General features: G+C 45.7%; 1 protein-coding gene across 5 annotated transcripts in view; it reads right to left on the bottom strand.

Annotated features, from left to right (window-relative positions):
• SLC9A9 (solute carrier family 9 member A9) overlaps nt 1-20899 on the bottom strand; it is a 902600-nt gene that overhangs the window by 551480 nt on the left and 330221 nt on the right. For all 5 annotated transcript variants that reach the window (XM_029617398.1, XM_029617399.1, XM_029617396.1 and 2 more), the window contains one exon: nt 8464-8552. In XM_029617398.1, coding sequence (XP_029473258.1) covers nt 8464-8552 — 89 coding nt within the window. The remainder of the gene's footprint in view (nt 1-8463; nt 8553-20899) is intronic.

Genomic DNA, 20899 nt, shown 5'->3' on the forward strand with positions numbered 1-20899 from the left:
GTTTGTTCGTTCAATAATTACACTTATTTCTAGAGGTGAAGAACCTAGAAAATTATCTATTTGCCAGCAAAATAAAATCCTTTAATTTGTAAAAGTGCCTGTGAAATCATTTTTCTATTCTGATTTATTTTCTGACCCAGATACCCTGGGTGTGCAAACTATCTCCATACCATCTTTAAAACCCCTATAGCCTTACCATTTGGCTACCCACGTGACAGTGCCTGAGATAGTTTGGTGCCCAAAGGTGTTTACAGAGACATTTATCTCAACAGGATTATGATCTGAGATAGAACTAGCCAGAATGTCACTTGTATAAATCTTAGAGACAAAATTCGGGAAGTACCTAAAATAATAATGTAATCCCTATCCGCAGGATGCTGGTATCTCCATATATCAATAAGTTGGAATCAATCAAGTTTTTTTATTAATTAAGAGAATCCCAAAGCCCAATCTCGGTACTGAAGTCTTAACTACCGGGGAGATCCAGGCAAAGATCCCACTCATCCCCAATACAGTGGTGTTCAAACCCCAAAAGAGCTATTTCTTCTGTAATGCTGGAAAACCAAAAAAATTCACTTTGATCCAAGTTGGGCCCACAAACATTCAGTAATGTAAAATTAACAGAATATAAGGTACATTCAAGGAAAGACATCAGCTTGACATCAGCTTGAGGATCAGCTTGAGAGTGTCGGACAATCAGTGATAGGTTCTTATCTATAAGAGTACAAACTCCCCTACTTCTGAGGCCAAAGGAAGCACAGAATGCCTGCCTCAGCCAAACCCCTTTCAGCTTCTCATGCTCCTTCTTAGTAAGGTGGGTCTCATGTAATATTAGAATCTGGACCCCACTTCTTATCACAAATTGGAACATGCACTTTCTATTAATAGGAGAAGAGATTCCTCTGACATTTAAGGAAACATTTCATCTTTAAAACCATAGGAAAATAATATTTGGTCAGACTACAGAATGGAAACACATGTTAATTTTTTGAAGATAACAAAAAAAAAAAATAATCGAAGGACAAAATAAAGATCTAGATCAAAAGATTCCATCATCAATAGAGAATGTCCCTCCCCCACTACACAAAAGTAAATTCCAGCTTGCTGTGCCATTTACCCCTGCTATCTAGAACCTTGTTTTTTTTTAAAACAGCAACAACAAACAAACCACCCCAAACCTACTCTAGAAAACCTCCAGAACCCAGCTATAAGAACCATTCCCCTTGCCCCACTAAATAGAGACAATCCTCCTTTCGGGGCTCAATGGCGATCTCACCCGGGAGGCTATAGGTTACTAGGGTTAGTATGGCTCAAACCCCACGCCTGTCAGGGAAAAAAGGACCACGCTGTAGCTGCACTTCCATTGATTCTTTAATACAGGAAACCAAAGAAATAGCAAAACAGGTATTTCCTGACTTATGGCTGCAGGAGGGGATAATCAAACTAGACAAGGTACAGTTCCTAGGGATGTGCATCGGGTGCCTGATCGTTTGCGCTTTCAGCTTCGTGTGGCCGCAGGAAAATCTCGTTTTCCCGTGGATCGGCATTTTTTTTTTTTTTTTAGTAAAAAATCGTTTTCGGCTTAGTGCGCGCGCTAATGGGAGTTAGTGCGCAGTAACAAAAAATAACAAAAATAAACTTTGTTAGTGCGCACTAACCCAAAAAACGATTTTCACGAAAATTCGGGGGAAAATGTGTTCGTTTCACGATTTACCCGATATATAACGAATTAAGAAATATCGTACAATATTTCAATTCATTATAAAAACGATTCACATCCCTAATAGTTCCCCTTACCCAGCGATAGCATGGGAGAGACCCAAAACAGCTAGCACTTCTTCCGGTGCCACATTAAGTCAAAATCCACTGCCAATCCACGGGGGATGCTGTGCCAGCAATGGCGCTTTCTTACAGGCTATTATTTAAAGCACAGCTGTGTAACCGGGGTGGGTTTACTCACAGCCAATAGGAGTCTGGCTGAGCCTGGCCCTGCCCACATTACCTGGGATGCTGCTAAACCCTCACTTCCTCTTGAGCTAGCATAGCTTCCCCAGGAAGGCTCCTGACCTGAAATCACACAAAGCCAGAGGTTCAAAATCCTGAAGTTCCACTAAACTTATACTACTCCTAGTAACCCACAGCCTCCCAGACAGGATTGTCATGGAGACCCAAAAGATGGATTAGCCTTAAAATGACCCCCCCCCCCCCCCAACCCAGCACAGAACAGCAACCCAACCAATCCACATTCCCCATCTCTCCAACCTCCTCCCACCAATACAACATAAAGTGTGAAACATAAACTGTCCCAACATTTTCAATTTTTCAGTACAACTCAGAAACAAAAGGCAATTTATCAAACATTCAACATAGAGAAAAGCAGCATTAGCCAAAACGCCGCAGTTCCAAATACAAATCCCCTGTCCTGCCATGCCAACAAGCAGCCAGATACCGGTTAGTAGTGCAAAATAGTAAAACAAAATTGCCTACAATTAGAGAATAACAAGAAGTCCAGTGTTTCTTACTGGAACAAAAGAAAAATTGCAAGAGCTGAAGAGTTGCAAACTGCGTCCATCGATGTTTGCTGGATAAAGATCTGGCAGGGCCAGAATGCCCTCCTGCTGCTAGTGGCATGTATACAAATCCAAATCATAGGTGCCAACTGCAAAAATAGATGAAAACAATCTTGGAGAAAAGTTGACAGCTGGAATTGGAATTTGGAATGTGTTCAGCCCTCAGACAGGTCAAACAGTAAAGCGCTTCTAACCAGGAGCATAATACCCCCACTGAAAAAATAGTGACCCCATTGGGCCGGATTTTAATAGCTACGCACGGGAGTAGATTTGTTCATGCAACCCGGCGCACACAAATCTATGCCCGATTTTATAACATGTGGCCGCAGCCGCGCGCATGTTATAAAATCCAGGGTCGGCGCGTGCAAGGGGTTGCACACTAGTGCACCTTGCGTGCGCCGAGCCCTAGGGGAGCCCCGATGGCTTTCCCCATTCCCTCCGAGGCCGCTCCGAAATCGGAGCGGCCTCGGAGGGAACTTTACTTCGGTCCCCCCCACCTTCCCCTCCCTTCCCCTATCTAACCCGCCCCCCAGCCCTACCTAAATCCCCCCCCCACCTTTATTTTATAAGTTGCGCCTGCCTCCGGACAGCCGTAGGTTGTGCGTGCCAGCCGAAGGCCGGCCCACGATCCCGGGCACAGCAGCAAATGGCCGCTGTGCCTGGAGGCTCCGGCCCCGCCCCCGCATTCAAGCCCCGGGACGTACCCGCATCCCAGGGCTTTGCGCATGCCGCCAGGCCTTTTGAAAATAGGCCCGGCACATGTAACCCCCCCCCCCCATGTGCGTAAATCCGCCTGGATTTACATGCGTAGGCTTTGAAAATCTGCCCCATTGAGTATAATGAATAGTGACGAGCAAAAACAGAGGGGTTCATATTCAGTAGGACGTTTAGTGGACAAGATATCCGGCTACAGGTCGCCGGATATATTCTTTCTGAATATCGCCGGTTATGTATAAAGTTATTCAGCTATAGTTAACCATATAATTTTGGACTTAGAGATATTCAAAAAAAGAATATATCTGGTTATGTTCCCTTAAAAAAGAAAATTACGGCCTGTCCCACGCCGCCCTCCCAGCATCTGAGTTGCCAAGGTCCTACGGGGCCAAACTAGTCATCCCCCCCCCCCCCCCCAAAACGGTGCCGTTTAATGTCAAAACCCATTTTTGGCTCTGGGAGTCCTCCTGCCGCTCCCCCACCCCCATTCTGACTTTCCCCTTAGAAATCTAAAATTTCAAATTTGCAATCTCCGGGAGGCAGGGAAGCGAGGGACAGGCTGCAATTTTCTTTTTTAATGGAACATAACTTAAGCAGATATATTCTTTTTTTGAATATATCCGGATAAGTCTAAAGTTATTCGGCCCCACAAGGCTAAGTTAGCCGGATAATGGGACCCCCCTCCTCGGAACTCCCCCAAAACGCCCCTTTTATATCCAGCTAGCCAGATAACAACATATCCGGCTATAATTTAGCCAGATAAGAGGCTCGATATGCCGTTTAACCCATTTAGACGGCTACTTGTGAGTTATCCATCTAAATGGCTTTTGAATATGTACCCCAGAGGAAATAAAACAGTGCTCAACTGATCAATTGAGATTTCCCCATCACTCAAGGGGTCACCAAAAAGCAACTCCCATCACAAACCATCACTCCCACCGTAGTATCAGACCTGTGGAATATTTAGACTTTTCCTTATTACTATATCTTTCAGCAACAAATTACAGAGTTTATTTACTGAGTAAAAAAATGTTTTCTTCTATTTTTCTTAAATGAATTACCCAGTAACGTCATTGCATGTCCTCTGTTTGAAAGAATAAACAACTGATTTGCATTTACTCATTTCACTCCACTGACTTTATAGACTTCTATCGTATCTCCCCTTAGCTTTCTCCAAGCTGAAGAGCCCCAATCTCTTTAGGCTTTCCAAACAGGGAAACCGTTCCATCCCCTTTATCATTTTGGTTGCCCTTCTCTGTAGCTTTTCTAATCCTGCCGTATCTATTTTGAGATGTGGTGATCAGAACTGCACACAATATTCAAGGTGCAGTCACACCATGGAGAGATACAGAGGAATTATGATATTCTCTGCTTTATTCTCCATTCCTTTCCTAATAATCCCTAGCATTCTATTTGCTTTCATGGCCGCCGCTGCACACTGAGCAGAGGATTTCAACATATTATCCATGATGACGCCTAGATCCTTTCCCTGAATGGTGACTCCTAATGTGGAACCTTTGCACTTGTCCTAAGTGTCATCTGCCATTTGGATGCCCAGTCTCCCAATCTCACAAGGCAATTGCAATCTCTCACAGTCTTTTTGTGATTTAACTTTGAAACTTCTGTATCATTAGCAAATTTGATCACCTTATTTTTCCCATCTCTAGGTCATTTATAAATATTTTAAAAAACAGTGATCCCAGTACAGATCCCTGGGGCACTCCACTATTCACCTTTCTCCATTGAGAAAATTGACCGTTCAGCCCTGCTCTCGGTGTTTTCTATCTTTTAACCAGTCCTCAGTCCAAAGTAGAACACTGCCTCCTATCCCATGACTTTTTAATTTCCTGGAGGGTCTCTCGTGAGGTACTTTGTCAAATGCTTTCTGAAAATCCAGAAACAGTGAATTTGTTACTTTGCAGCCGTTGGGCGACATCTGACGTACACTCACTAAGGTGAGCAATGCCTCTACTCAGTGTTCACCCAGGGGCCAGTGTAATAAAACCTATCATGCTTTTTCCCCTTATTGGCCCCCAGTTGTGGAATGAGCTTCCTGATTACATTAGATCATTAATCTGTGTGTCCACATTTAAGAAGGCAGTAAAGAACTTTTTTTTCTGAAAAGGCTTTCAGTAACTTGCAGTGAATTCCTTAATTAGGATGAATCTGTTTATTAGCTATGCAGACAGCAGCTTGGTAGCTTTATAAATTAATTTATTCCTTGTTGGTTTCGGATGACAGTTTCTGATTGCAATTTGATCTTATTTAGTTTGTTTTAATGTTGGTTTATATTTATTGCATTATGTTTTAGTCCATGCTATAATGAATTTTTGTGAAAGCATTTGTTATCTGCCTGGAACATACGGATATGTGCGAAATACACGTTTTTAAATAAATAAAATTAAAAAATACATTGAAACAGTTACATTTTAGCACAGATTTTGGTTGATGCATGTGGTAGAAAGCAATAATATCGTAGGCTGCAATAAGCTAACGGGATGCAAATCAAACAGGAGTAAAAAATATGCACACTAAATTAAATAGGTGAGTCAACCTGAAAATCCACACTAATGCCGAAAAGTGCTTTAAAAAGTACTTTAAAAACAGGAATAGGGAGATAAGTGCTTGAAGCTGGAAGGCGTGAGACCAAAATGGCCTTGCATGCAAGATTGTACCCGAGTCGGGATGCTCAATGCCAACCTCAGCTACAAGGTCACTGGGAAAGGCATGCCAAGTGAAATCAAAGGGTAAGCTCTCTGGGGAAGGCACCTACAGCCAAACAGTATACACTTTGTCACTGTGCATCCCAACTCAGGCACAAAAGCGTGAAAACTGTAGCTATCTGCTCGAGAGAGCTTACATTTTCATTTTACATGGCATACCTTGTCCAAATGGCCTTGAATGCGCCCAAATCAAGATGCGATCTTGCATGCAATGCCATTGTTTCACAGTTCAGTGCCTACTATTCAACTTTAAGTGCCTGCCCAAGACAGCTTACACTTCAATGTTACTTGCCATGCCTTGCTACAATGGGGCAGGCACTTACAGCTGAACAGTACACACTGGCACTGTGGTACAATGGTATTGCATGCAAGACTTGCACTGTCCATCAGGGGGAGGTATGAGAGGGGTGTATGTGCGTGTGTGTGTGTGTATATCTCTCACTCCCCCTTATACTGTCCACTCTGTAGCCTTCTTTCCCCCCCCCCCCCCATGTTGTGAGGTGTGGGATGTGAGGGACGGTAGAGTTGTAAGTGGGCTATCTTGGGGGTGGGAGGTGTGAGTGGTGAGGGAGAAACTCTTTTGTGTGTGTGTATGGCTGAGGACAATTGAAATTGTTCTGCTCACACAACTCTGGAAATGTAACTCCTAGGTCTGAAGTGGAGTAAAAATTAGGTCACATTTTGGTGGCCATGTTAGTTTATTGCTGTATCCATGTGGTAGCGTCTGGCTGGGCACACCAGCAGAGTAACATTGGCCATCAGAAATGTGAGTTTACTCCACCTCAGACCCAGGAGTTCAATTTCCAGTGTAAGGCTGGCACCTGTCGGTATGCCTTGCCAAAATGGCCCAGTATGTGGGGATGTGCCTACAAGTTGGGATGCACAACACCAGTTTTGTATGCAATGCCATTTTAGCAAGGCATGGCAAGTAAAATGAAAGTATAATAAGCTCTCTGTAGTAGACACCTAAAACTAGCTGAACAAGGTATATGCTCTCTGGGGTGGGCATCTACAACTGAACAGTATGCCAAAGTTGGGATGCATAAGCACTGTTGTGCCGTTCAGCTGTAGGTGCCTACCCGCAGAGCTGACGCTGTAAATTAAATCCCTGGGACCAAGGTGAAGTAATTCACATTTCTGATGGCCGTTATTCTACTGCTGTGCCCACTGTGGTAGAAGCAGCTAGACACTAACATACTGGGCACAACAATACAATAACAAGCTTGCCAGAAATGTGCTGACTCAGGAGTTAACTTTCCTTAACTGTGCCTTAAGCTGTCTGTGATTAACACACCTCTTGGTATTGCTGGGAATAGTTAATAGGATTTGCATGCACCTGTGCTAATTTTAGCTCTGGTTTTCTCTACTGTTTTAGAGCATGTCTTTCCATGTTAAAACTCCTGTTAAATGCCAGAGTTAACTTAGCGTAGAAAAATATGTGCTAGAGCAGGAGTAGAAACCAACGCAAGTATTGACGTGCTTTTTTACATTGGCCCCTCAGTGGCGCACATAGCTGTATGTCAAAAGCATACGAGAACGAGCTACCACCACTGGCTCAAAGGGAGGGTACAGATGTTGAAAAGCATGGATAACAGTACAGCTCCCTGGAAGACACCACGAGGGAGCATTCAGAAAAAGTGTAAGAACCGCACCAAATAACCCACTGTGATCTACCGGACAGAAAAGATTTAAGCAATCTCAAGCTGTACCCAGCGACGCCGATTTTTAAGTAATGCAGAAGAATATGGTGGTCTTATATGTCGATTCATAGTGTTGGGGGCATTAAGCACGCTTACAAAATGTTAACAGTCTTTTCAAAAAACAAAATAAAATTCAAAACAGAAACAAAAAAAAATAAAAAAAAACTACATGATTTTCTAAATAGGAATCCTGAGAGGGCTGCACCTTTAAGTAGGTTACTGTGAAGTTCAAGGAACTGATGAGAAATGCAAAAAAAAAAAAAAAAAAAAAGCCATTCCTTCAAAAATCGTGTTTGCTGCTCCTACATCTTACATGGGAATGCGGACAGAACAACCATACTCCCAGTTCTTCACGCTGAGGGCCGTGCCCCATGGTGTCAAGCCGTTGCGAAGCACGAATGGCAAACCTTAACCTTCCTCACACTTCCAAGTGGCCCGTCCGTTCTCGCGCGCCTCTCCCCCACCCCACCCCGGGTCTTGGTTTTGATGCCTTCAGACAGCTCAGCAGCAGCTGCAGCACCTCCATCTTTCAGATTGCTATTGCATGTTTCTCTACATTTCAAGTTCCTCAGGACAGACAGAACATGCAATTATATATTTTTTTCTCTTACCAGGAGAATTGCTGTTTTACTTGACAAGATCTCTACAAACATGCTCCTCCTAATGAAGAGAATTTTGCCCATTTACAGGCTCCATTCAGGCATGGCCACAGTGTCAGCAGACAAGTCAAAGTCAGATGCCCCCCTCGGTCCTTACCTGTTTTGTCCTCAGCTGGGAATCTGGTGACAGGTTATTGTAGGTATAATGGGCCTGGGTGACGGCACAGAACAGAACAGCAACAATTCCTGGAATTGAAAGAAAGGATGAGGGTCATCTTCTCTCTGCTTCCCTACAGACAAAATCTGCAGCACTTAAAGACAAGCTATGCACTCTCTTATTACTCCTGGGGGAATCCTGCCCCAAAAAAAAAAAAATGTAAAATTCTGCGCATAAAAACCTTAAATTCTGCAAAATTCTGCAAACTTTATATTGGTCAAAATAACACAATTTACATGGCAGTCTTTAAGTAATTACATTTTAAATTAATACAGAAAAAAGTTATTACTTAGAGATGCAGAATTTTAAATATTTTGATCAGAATTTCCCTAGAACAAAAGCAAGAAAAATAGAACATCCTATAAATGAAAGGCATGCAACTGTCTATGATCATAATTGTCTGTACATGTGATATGTTTAGGGTCTATAATGCAAATTGTAACCAATTTTAATAATGTAATAGTGACATTGTTGTATACTGTCTGTTTTATTTGATGGATTTTATTATTTTAAATAATTGTTAACCAATGTAAACCGATATGACGGTCTCCACCAAATACCGGTATAAAAATGTTTTTAAATAACTAAATAAATAAAATAGAAATTTGCTGTAAGTGTCCCTTCCACTCACTCTCCCTACTCCCCTGGCCACTTTGCACTCTCAGACCCCCAACTCCTCCACCTGCCAGTATCTCTCCCCTCCATCTCTAGGCTCAACCCCTTCTACTCTTATCACCAGTCCCAGAGTTTGACCCTGTTCTCAGTACTGCCCCTCACACAGGCTCCCTCTCTCTAATACACATACACACACCCTCATACAGGCTCCCTCACTCTCTAGCACACACACATCCCCTCACACAGGGCCCTCTCTCTTGCATACACACCCACACAAGCTCCCTTTCTCTCACACATACATCCTCACACAGGCTACCTAATTCTCTATCTCATGCACCCCTTCACACAGGCTCTGTCTCATCCATACACAATCCCTTCACACAGGCTAGCAGCCTCACATACACACGATCCCTTTTTCATACATACGAGCCCCCAAACTCCCACACACACATACACGCTCCTTCACAATCTCCTCATATAGGCTCCCTCTCTGAAACCCACACTCAAGCATGCCTCCCCCCGCTCTCTCATCTCCCATGCTCTCTCTCACACACACTCCTGCTCATCCCCTGCTCTCTCTCTCACCCTCCCCTCTCTCACCCCCCTGCTCTCTCACTCTCCCCTCCTCTCTCTGATACCCCTCTCCTCTCCCCTCCTCTCCTCTCTCACCTCCCCTCCCCCACACCCCCTCCCCTCTCACACAGTCCCTCATCAACGGGCTTGGCGAGGGTTCAACCGCGGGGCTTGATGAAGGTACTGTAAATTCCTTTGGTCCGTGAATACCGTGATGGTGTATTGGGATTCCTCCAACCAGGGGCACCATTCCTCGAAGGCAAGCTTAATCACCAGAAGTTCCTTGTCGCCGATTCTGTAGTTCCATTCTGCTGGCAAGAATTGTCTAGAAAAGAAGGAACACAGATGGAGTGTGCTGGCTTAATACTGCCCCTACTCCTTCGAAAGAGGCATCCACCTCAAGCACAAAGGGGCACAGTGGATCAAGATGCCAGAGGCAAGGTTCTTGGAGGAAAGTGGACTTCAGATGTTGAAAGGCTGTTATGGCTTCTGGAGGCCACAGTTTAGGATTCGTGCCCTTGCGGGTCAGAGCAGTAATTGGGGCTACAGGTCTGGAGTAATTGTGGATAAAGGCTCGGTAATAATTAGCGAACCCAAGAAATCACTGAACAGCCCGCAGACCCATCAGTTGTGGCCACTCCTGAATGCTTTTAAGCTTTTCCGGGTCCATGCGGAATCCGTGCCGGGAGACAATATACCCTAGGAAGGGTAGGCTTTCCTTCTCGAACGAACACTTCTCAAGTTTAGCGAAGAGCTGTGGTATCGAAGACGTTGAAGTAATCGGGCAACGTTCTGGTGATGGGTCGGGAGATCCCTGGAGAAGACTAAAATGTCATCCAAATAGATGACGACACACTTGTACAACAGGTCACGGAAGATCTCGTTTATCATATTCTGGAAAACAGCCGGAGCATTACAGAGTCCGAATGGCATGACTAAGTACTCATAGTGCCCATCGCGAGTAATAAAGGTCATTTTCCACTCGTCGCCCTCCCAGATGTGGATAAGGTGTAGGCTCCCCACAGGTCAAGCTTGGAGAAGATCTAGGCTCCTTGCAGGCGATCAAATAATTCAGCAATGAGAGGCAGAGGATAATGGTCTTTCAACATGATGGCGTTGAAACCCCTGTAGTCAATACAGGGACGGAGTGAACTGCCCTTTTTAGCCACAAAAAAAGAAACCTGCCCTGGCAGGAGATGTGGATTTGCAGATGAATCCCTTGGCTAAGTTTCCCTGTATATAGTCTGACATGGCCTGGGTCTCAGAGAGGGAAAACGGGTAGACCCTTCCCCAGGGTGGTTTGGTATTAGGCAGGAGGTTAATTGCACAGTGAAAGGACTGATGCAGATGCAGGGCATCTGCGCCTTGCTTGGAAAAGACCTCCGCGTAGGAGGCATAACAGGGTGGCAATTCGGCAGGAAGGAGCGCTGTGGAGAAACAGAGATGGATTGTGGGCAACTTTAGACATGAGTCCTGACAGGCAGTACCCCAATGCAAGAGTTGCGAGGATGCCCAATCAAATTGCGGAGAATGTTTCCTTAACCAGGGTAGCCCGAGTATCACCAGATGGATGGAGTGGTCAATGATGTGGAAGGTTATGGTCTCTTCGTGCAGACCAGTGCTACGAAGAATGAGCGGGACTGTGGTATGGGATACCTTGCCCGGTAGAGGCTCCCCGGAGATGGAGGAGAATACAAGAGGTACCGGAGCGAGGCGAGTGGGAATCCGGATGTGTTGAACCAGTTATTTGAGGATGAAATTGCCTCCTGACCCGGAATCCACCAAGGCCAGAGTGTGGAATTCTTGGTCACCCACCTTGAGAGAGATGGGGAGTGTGAGAGGGGGATTGGGAGATGTCAGGCCCAGGAGTAGTCCCCCAACATGACCTAGGCCCGTGCGTTTCCCGGGCGTACCGGGCATTGAGCCAGGAGATGTCCTGCCTCACCACAATACAAGCATAGTCCCGCACGATGATGTCGGAGGCGCTCCTCGGACCCAGTTGCATGGGTTCCTCGGAGGCAACCTTAGCTATTTGGGAGAAGGGTAGACAGAGGAAGTCTCTTGGGAGCATGTAACTCTTGAGATCGCTCCTGGTGTCAGCGATCTATCTGTCCAGCCAGCTCTATGAGGCCATCCAGCGAGGGTGGCAGTCTTTGGCTGCTAACTTATCCTTAATCTGGCCTGTCAAGCCTTCCAGAAAAACTGAGCGCAAACAATCCTCACCCCAGTGAAGTTCCGATGCCATGGTGCGAAACTCAATGACAAAGTCCGTTAGGGAACAAGACGGTACTAGAAATAGACTGCCTCCTGGGATCGTCGAAGATGGTGCGGAAGAGTGAGAGGAAGCACTGCAAGTCTTTCAACACTGGATCAGCCCGCTCCCAGAATGGTGATGCCCAAGCTAGGGCCTTACCATCCAAGAGGGAGAGTATATAAGTTGTCTTGGTGAGGTCATCTGGAAAGAGCACAGACTGGAGACAAAAGTGCATATGGCATTGGTTCAAGAAGCCAAGGCAGAGTTGAGGATCCCCAGCGAAGCGAGGAGATGCCGGAAGGGGCAGCACCAACTGTACAGCCAGTGGAGGGGCTGGGGCCCTCATCGCTGCAGACGCCGAAGCACCTGGGTGAACAGTGGAATCCAGATGTTGGCTAAAGCGTTCCACTGCTGAGGCGAGGGACTCCAATACCTTCTGCTGCTCCAAGATCTTTTGAGCCAGGCCCAGTATGGTCTGCAGGGCCGAGGCCTCTGCAGGGTTCATGGACTTGGCAAACTGTTGGGACCTTGATGTGGGATGTGGACCCCTGGCCTGAGTTGGACTTGACGCAACCTGGGAGGACAACCTACCGCAGGTTCCCAATGTCAGGAGGCGAGGCTGGTGGAAGTTAGGGGCTGGCTAGAACTTAACCACTACCAACCCCGTTCCCCGCAGGTTGAGCTCTTGGGTGCCGGGGCCAGCTGGACTTAGGTGGGCCCCTGTGTCGAAGCGCCGACGAAGTAGGCACGAGATCCAAGAAGCGATTGAGGCCTGGCAGAAGGATGTCTGATCCAAAGTCCTGGGCAGGTGGCTAGCAAACAGAGAGGTTCGATCCGAAGTCCTGGGCAGGTGGCTAGCAAACAGCATGAAGTCTGATCCGAAGTCCTGGGCAGGCTGCAAGCAAACAGCGTGAGATCCGATCCAGTCTGAAACCAGGGCGGTCTGTCTGAGGGGAGAAGAAACAGGAAGCTGAAACGGGAACAGGAATCAGGAGCAGGTACTGGAAGGCAGGAGCAGGTACTGAAGGCAGGAGCAGGTACCGGAAGGCAGGAGCGGGCACTGGAAGGCAGAATAACACAGGATCCAAACAAGGAATCGCAGCACGAAGGGAACTCATTGCCAAGTCAAGGAGGTGCCCAGGAACCAGGCTTAAATAGGCCCAGGTGATGATGTCATCTGACGGGGCCCGCGGAAGCTCCTGCTGCTGGCCCTTTAAGATGCGCCACAGCCTTGCGCGCGTAGGGAAAGGGCCCGGCCGGTGAGAGGCTGGCGGTGTTCTGTATGCTGGAGAAGGCCCGGCGCAGGAGGAGAGGAAGGCCGAGTAGCTGCGGCGCGTCGGGGGATGCAGGGAGCTGGCCGGTGAGTGCAACAAAGGGGAATGAGGGTTGATATTCATGAAGCTCCTATTGAGCCTCCGCTTCAGTCAGCTCCGCCTGCCAACGGTGGGGACCTGAGGGCTCCTCCTTGCAGACTGCGCCAACTCCCCCTCGGCCCAAGGCTCCACTTTCACAACACTTAGAAATTGTAGTGGTCCAGGCCAATGTTTTCAGAGCATGTTTCTCAGATAAGTCAAAATAAAAGTTGACAAACATGCTGCAGGTGATACAATAAATCCAACATTAAAGTAAATAAGTGAACCTTTAGAAATGGCTGTAACAGCACCCAGATATAGCCAAAGAATTTTATTCTATCATTTCAGTAAATATTCTTAAGACTTTTACAAGAAAATTATAAAAATAAGAACATAAGAAAATGCCATACTGGATCAGACCAAGGGTCCATCAAGCCCAGCATCCTGTTTCCAACAGTGGCCAATCTAGGCCATAAGAACCTGGCAAGTACCCAAAAACTAAGTCTATTCCATGTAACCATTGCTAATGGCAGTGGCTATTCTCTAAGTGAACTTAATAGCAGGTAATGGACCATCAAGGTAAATGAACCATTTACTTTGAACAAACTCTGACAGTGGGTTACCTATGACTACATTCCAGATCTCCAGTTCCACCACTCCTACCCCTGTGCTCCCACAATCCTCCTGTTCCCACAAAGTTTGTTCTTCAGTTCTCTCTCATATGTGGACAGGCATCTACAAGATAGGTGCCACCAACAAGGTAAGAAGAAGAAAGCAAGAAGAGACCTGTGAGAGCCATCTTTCCCTCGGTGCTAGAACACATTTTCTCCTTCCTGCAGCAGCACCAGGCATCTACTGTTCCCTTTCCAACTGCTTCCTGCTTTGCTCACTCCTTTATCTTTCCTGTCTTTGCTCCCTCCTCCTTCTCCCTCTGCCATTCTTTCCCCTTTCCTCTCCATTCTCCCAACTCTGATAACTTTGAAAATTGTCCTCTTCAGGGGCAATTTTGAAGATCCCATGTCTTTTGCAATGTAAGCAGGCACATTTAACAAAGTTTCTCTTTGAAAACATGGCTGATGTGTGGAACGCAGGTACAAAGTACTCAAGTACTTTGCACCAGCATTAAAGCAAGCATGACGTACACTCTGGAAATTCCATGCATAGATTTGATTATTCAATCTCTGAGTGCAATGTTCCTCCCCTCTTTTTTAATAGATAAAAATACGCACACTGTGAATGTGCATGAACTTTTACTCACATATAGGGGTGGGGGCAAAGGATTTGAGGGAGGAATTTTCAGACTGAGTTTTTCAGTGGGTAAATAAATAAGTAGGATTACCCACAGAAAAACATATTTTCTGTATATTCCTCTTTTCGGCACGTCAATGCAGATTACATTCAGATAGTATAGGTATTTTCTAGAGATGTGAATCGTGATTTTTTTTTCGTCCGGCCCAATCGGGTTTTTTTTTAATAGGCTGCGCCTGAGCCGATAAACAAAAAACCCACCCCGACCTTTTAAAACTAATCCCTTAGCTTCCCCCCCCTAAACCTTTTACAGGTACCTGGTGATCTAGTGGGAGTCCCGGGAGTGATCTCCCACTTTCGGGCCGTCGGCTGCCACTAATAAAAATGGCGCCGATGGCCCTTTGCCCTTACCATGTGACAGGGTATCCGTGCCATTGGCCGGCCCCTGAAACATGGTAGGAACACTGGATGGCCGGCGCCATTAAAGATGGCGCCGGCCATCCAGTGCTCCCACAACCCTAGCCTCCTGACACATTGCCAAAAATATTTTTCTTCTTTGTTGAGTTGTTTTTGTCAAGTCTGGAAACATCCATAACTTATATCCTAAGTACTTCTTTTCTCTATTTCGTAAGAAGTGTTTCAAGATCATATCTCTATCAAAGATTAATGAAAAGCTTACTAACAGCATCCCACAATAGTCAATCTGTTCTTCCGAAGGTTGTTCAAGAAATTCTGTGAGATTTCCAGCTGATTACATTGTCATTCTTTTCTCTCTGTTTTTATGAAATAGATTTTAGTAACAGATGGTATTGATTCTTTTGGTAGCATCAAAATTTCCAACAGATATTTCTTAAATTGCTCTAGTGGTGAGATTAGAGCAATATGCGGAAAATTTAAGACTCTTAGATTCTTTGCTCTCAATTCGCTTTCCAGATTTTCAATTTTCCTGAAATTAATCAATTCTCCTTGTACTAAGGTATTCTGTATTGTTTGTATCTGTACAACTTGGTTTTCCAAGACTTGTATTTTATTTGAATGAGTTGTTAATAAAGGTTCTATTTGGCAAACCCGTTGTTGTGTGTTCGTCATTATCTTTGTTAAGTTCCCAATAGCGGATTCCAGGGAGATAAGAGCCTTCCATACTGTTTCTAGAGAAACATTTTGAGGATTTATCACAATTAGAGTAGAAAAAGAGGAAACTTCTCTTACCCCTCCTTCTTGTCCGCGTTTCTGTCCCAAATCTGGGTTCGCCGAAAGTCCTTCAGCCGCCTGGTGTAAAGAAGCTGTCGGGTTCATTTCCAGATCTCCCTTAGCTCTCGGTTCCAGCATGAGCTGTTCCATGTGCTGCAATGAAACTTTTCCTCCGACAGCAATAGTGAGTCATTCCACCTCTGAAGGTTCCCTCCAGAGGGACTGAGATTCACTCGACATCTCTGGTCGAATGCCTAGTCCCGGATCCTGCATCTGGTCAGCTCACGGAGGTGAAGGTGTTTTGGGAGCCCCGGGGCTCAACGATGTCATCATATCCAGCGGCGTCAGCCCAAGCTTCCCACCAGGTGCTGCATCGGATCTCCTCTCCGGGGTTGAATTTGCCATCGGTGCAAAAAAATTCTCAATATTCAGCTGAGAAAGGGTATGAGTCGGGATGGTCGGGGTTTCCACCCGAAGCTTGCCCTTTCGCTTTGTTGGGGCATATCTCTTAAGGTAATCTGTAATCAAGAGAGCTCCTCATCTCACAACCTCTCTTGCTGCAGTCATTTTGATTCTCCCCTATATCTTTTATTAGACAGTTTATGAAGCCACCAGAGGTGGCGGTAGTGAGTAGAAGATGGAACCCGGCTGGGCTAGTATTCCTCAGGGCGCTGGAACAGCGGCTTCTCCGGTAGCAGTGCTGTAGGAAGAAGAACTGAGAAAATGAGAACACTGAGATATTCACAGAGTCCCCAGTATGGAGAAGCCCGAGATAGGGAGAGCTGGCCCTCGAGGAGCGAGCACCAGATCCCTGGGCACAGAGACTCGTTGGCAAGTAGTCACGCAGCAGTCGTCCATGGAAGATGGCACTGGTGCTGGAATGGAGGCAGGCCCTCGAGGAGCGAGTACCTGGTTCCAGGGAAACAGCTCTGAGGAGTAGATGGTAGTAGTACTCACAGATGGTGTCTGTAGTGAATTCTTCCAAGTAGAAGAGGAGATGGACATAGGCATCGGGTCAGGGAACATGGGCCCTTGAGGAGCGAGTACCAGTTCCTGATAGCGACCTGAAAGAAGCAGAGAGGCCCCCGAGGAGCGGGTACCTCGTTAACAGCAAAGAGTCCAAATAGAAGTTGGAGGCAGAGTAGCTGGGTACGGAAAGCGAATTCCATCCGTAGGAAATCCCTTGCTAACGCATAAGAACATGCCATACTGGGTCAGACCAAGGGTCTATCAAGCCCAGCATCCTGTTTCCAACAGTGGCCAATCCAGGCCATAAGAACCTGGCAAGTACCCAAAAACTAAGTCTATTCCATGTTACCGTTGCTAGTAATAGCAGTGGCTATTTTCTAAGTCAACTTAATTAATAGCAAGTAATGGACTTATCCAATCCCTTTTTAAACAAAGCTATACTAATTGCACTAACCACATCCTCTGACAACAAATTCCAGAGTTTGTGCATTGAGTAAAAAAGAACTTTCTCTGATTAGTTTTAAATGTGCCACACGCTAACTTCATGGAGTGCCCCCTAGTCTTTCTATTATCCGAAAGAGTAAATAACCGATTCACATCTACCCGTTCTAGACCTCTCATGATTTTAAACACCTCTATCATATCCCCCCTCAGCCATCTCTTCTCCAAGCTGAAAAGTCCGAACCTCTTTAGTCTTTCTTCATAGGGGAGCTGTTCCATTCCCCTTATCATTTTGGTAGCCCTTCTCTTTACCTTCTCCATCACAATTATATCTTTTTTGAGATGCAGCGACCAGAATTGTACACAGTATTCAAGGTGCGGTCTCACCACGGATCGATACAGAGGCATTATGACATTTTCCGTTTTATTCACCATTCCCTTTCTAATAATTCCCAACATTCTGTTTGCTTTTTTGACTGCCGCAGCACACTGAACCGGCGATTTCAAAGTATTATTCACTATGACTCCTAGATCTCTTTCTTGGGTTGTAGCACCTAATATGGAGCCTAACATTGTGTAACTATAGCATGGGTTATTTTTCCCTATATGCATCACCTTGCACTTATCCACATTAAATTTCATCTGCCATTTTGATGCCCAATTTTCCAGTCTCACAAGATCTTCCTGCAATTTATCACAATCTGCTTGTGATTAACTACTCTGAACAATTTTGTATCATCTGCAAATTTGATTATCTCACTCGTCGTATTTCTTTCCAGATGATTTATAAATATATTGAAAAGAAAGGGTCCCAATACAGATCCCTGAGGCACTCCACTGCCCACTTCTTTCCCCTAAGAAAATTGTCCATTTAATCCTACTCTCTGTTTCTGTCTTTTAGCCAGTTTGCAATTCACAAAAGGACATCGCCACCTATCCCATGACTTCTTACTTTTCCCAGAAGCCTCTCATGAGGAACTTCGTCAAACGCCTTCTGAAAATCCAAGTATACTACATCTACCGGTTCACCTTTATCCACATGTTTATTAACTCCTTCAAAAAAGTGAAGCAGATTTGTGAGGCAAGACTTGCCTTGGGTAAAGCCATGCTGACTTTGTTCCATTAAACCATGTCTTTCTATATGTTCTGTGATTTTGATGTTTAGAACACTTTCCACCATTTTTCCTGGCACTGAAGTCAGGCTAACCGGTCTATAGTTTCCCGGATCGCCCCTGGAGCCCTTTTTAAATATTGGGGTTACATTAGCTATCCTCCAGTCTTCAGGTACAATGGATAATTTTAATGATAGGTTACAAATTTTTACTAATAGGTCTGAAATTTCATTTTTTTAGTTCCTTCAGAACTCTGGGGTGTATACCATCCAGTCCAGGTGATTTACTACTCTTCAGTTTGTCAATCAGGTCTACCACATCTTCTAGGTTCACCATGATTTGATTCAGTCCATCTGAATCATTACCCATGAAAACCTTCTCCAGTACGGGTACCTCCCCAACATCCTCTTCATTAAGAAGTCATTTCATCTTTCCACGATGGCCTTACCTTCCCTAAGTGCCCCTTTAACCCCTCGATCATCTAACGGTCCAACTGACGCCCTCACAGGCTTTCTGCTTCGGATATATTTAAAAATGTTTTTACTGTGTTTTTGCCTCTATGGCCAACTTCTTTTCAAATTCTCTCTTAGCCTGTCTTATCAATGTCTTACATTTAACTTGCCAACAATTTATGCATTATCCTATTTTCTTCTGTTGGATCCTTCTTCCAATTTTTGAATGAAGATCTTTTGGCTAAAATAGCTTCTTTCCCCTCCCCTTTTAACCATGCCAGTAATCGTTTTACCTTCTTTCCACCTTTCTTAATGTGTGGAATACATCTGGACTGTGCTTCTAGAATGGTATTTTTTAACAATGACCACACCTCTTGCATACTTTTTACTTTTGTAGCTGCTCCTTTCAGTTTTTTTTAAAGAAGGGACAAAGCAGTGGAAAGACTAGCACCAACACACTGAGGAACCATGATAGTGGCAAGAACACCACAAGGAGTAGAGTGAGTCATCTGGTGTATGGCAGCAAGGCAAAATGGCAGAAAGTTGATAGGGGCAAGACAGGCTGGCAGAGCTGAGGTAGACAGGTCCCTGTGGTTTTGATAGGGGCATGACAGAGTGGCCCCGAGGAGAGTTCCCTTACCTTTGTGCAGGAAAGGGCTCCCTAGAATGGGTTTCCCGCCAGAGTGGGGTGTTTCCGTTGGCGTATAGTGAGCTTTCGCTGGTCTTTTAAAATCTGGTGGACGTAGCACCAAATGAGAATTTTGGCCGAGGCGGAGGAGGTTTCCATGTGAACAGCAGTTCATCATGGGTTGGTGGGCATTAAGAGATAGGCTGGCTACACCCGGAGAGAGTTCCCTTTCCTTTGTGCAGGAAAGGGCTCCCTAGAATGGGTTGGCACCAAGAATGGAGCATGAGCCTTCAAAGCGTGGCGAGTCGATGTGGAGGAGATTTCCATGTGAACAGCGGTTCTGGTTCAACATGGGTCAACGGGTAGTAAGAGATAGGCTGGCTACACACGGGGAGAGTCCTTTGCGCAGGAAAGAGCTCCCTAGAATGGGTTGTTGGCCCCTAGAGTGGAGCACGAGCCTTCAAAGCATGGCGAGTCGACTTGGAGGAGGTTTCCATGTGAATAGCGGTTCAACATGGGTCAGTGGGTGTTAAGAGATAGGCTGGCTACACCCAGGGAGAGTTCCCTTTCCTTTGCACAGGAAAGGGCTCCCTGGAATGGGTTGATCTTGAAAGTGTGGTGGTTCCGTTGGCATCTAGTGAATACCCAGAAGCTATTAACTGTACATATGCACTTCAGCTGATGACAAAGGAACTTGAAGAGCTCTGAGAAATAAGAAAACTGCTACTCAAGTCCAAATCTACAATATCAACCTATGTTGACTTTGTACCCTACAGTGCCTCTGTAAACTATGAGAACACAGAGGATGAACTAGAGTACAACTACCACCAGTTTTCTATAGTACTAGAAACATTAATGTTGGCACCTAAGAAAGATTTAGGGAACATGGCCCATATTATAAAAGTAATGAAAACTATTGAGCATATGAAATATCCAAGCTCTAAGCTGGACAAACAGGCACAGCATTTGAGGTCAGGCCTTTGTAGGGATGTATGGCCTGGACAGACTGGCACAGTGTTTCACGTCAGGCCCTTGTAGGGATGTAAGGCCTGGATGGACAGGCACAGTGTTTGAGGTCAGGCCCTTGTAGGGACGTAAGGCCTGGACGAACAGCCACAGCGTTTGAGGTCAAGCCCTTGTAGGGACGTAAGGCCTGGACGGACAGGCACAGCGTTTGAGGTCAGGCCCTTGTGGGGATGTACGGCCTGGACAGTGGACGGACAGACAGAGCATTTGAGGTCAGGCCCTTATAGGGATGTATGGCCTGGACAGTGGACAGACTGGCAGAGTGTTTCAGGTCAAGCCCTTGTAGGGACATAAGACCTGGACGGATAGGCAAACTGTTTGAGGTCAGGCCCTTGTAGGGACGTACAGCCTGGACAGTGGACGAACAGGCATAGTGTTTGAGGTCAGGCCCTTGTAGGGCCATAAGGCCTGGATGGACATCCACAGCATTTGAGGTCAAGCCCTTACAGGGATGTAAGGCCTGGATGGACAGGCACAGCATTTGAGGTCAAGGCCTGGTAGTGACATAAGGGCTG

The sequence above is a fragment of the Rhinatrema bivittatum genome, chromosome 9, assembly GCF_901001135.1.
Source record: "Rhinatrema bivittatum chromosome 9, aRhiBiv1.1, whole genome shotgun sequence".
Taxonomy (NCBI): Eukaryota; Metazoa; Chordata; class Amphibia; order Gymnophiona; family Rhinatrematidae; genus Rhinatrema; species Rhinatrema bivittatum.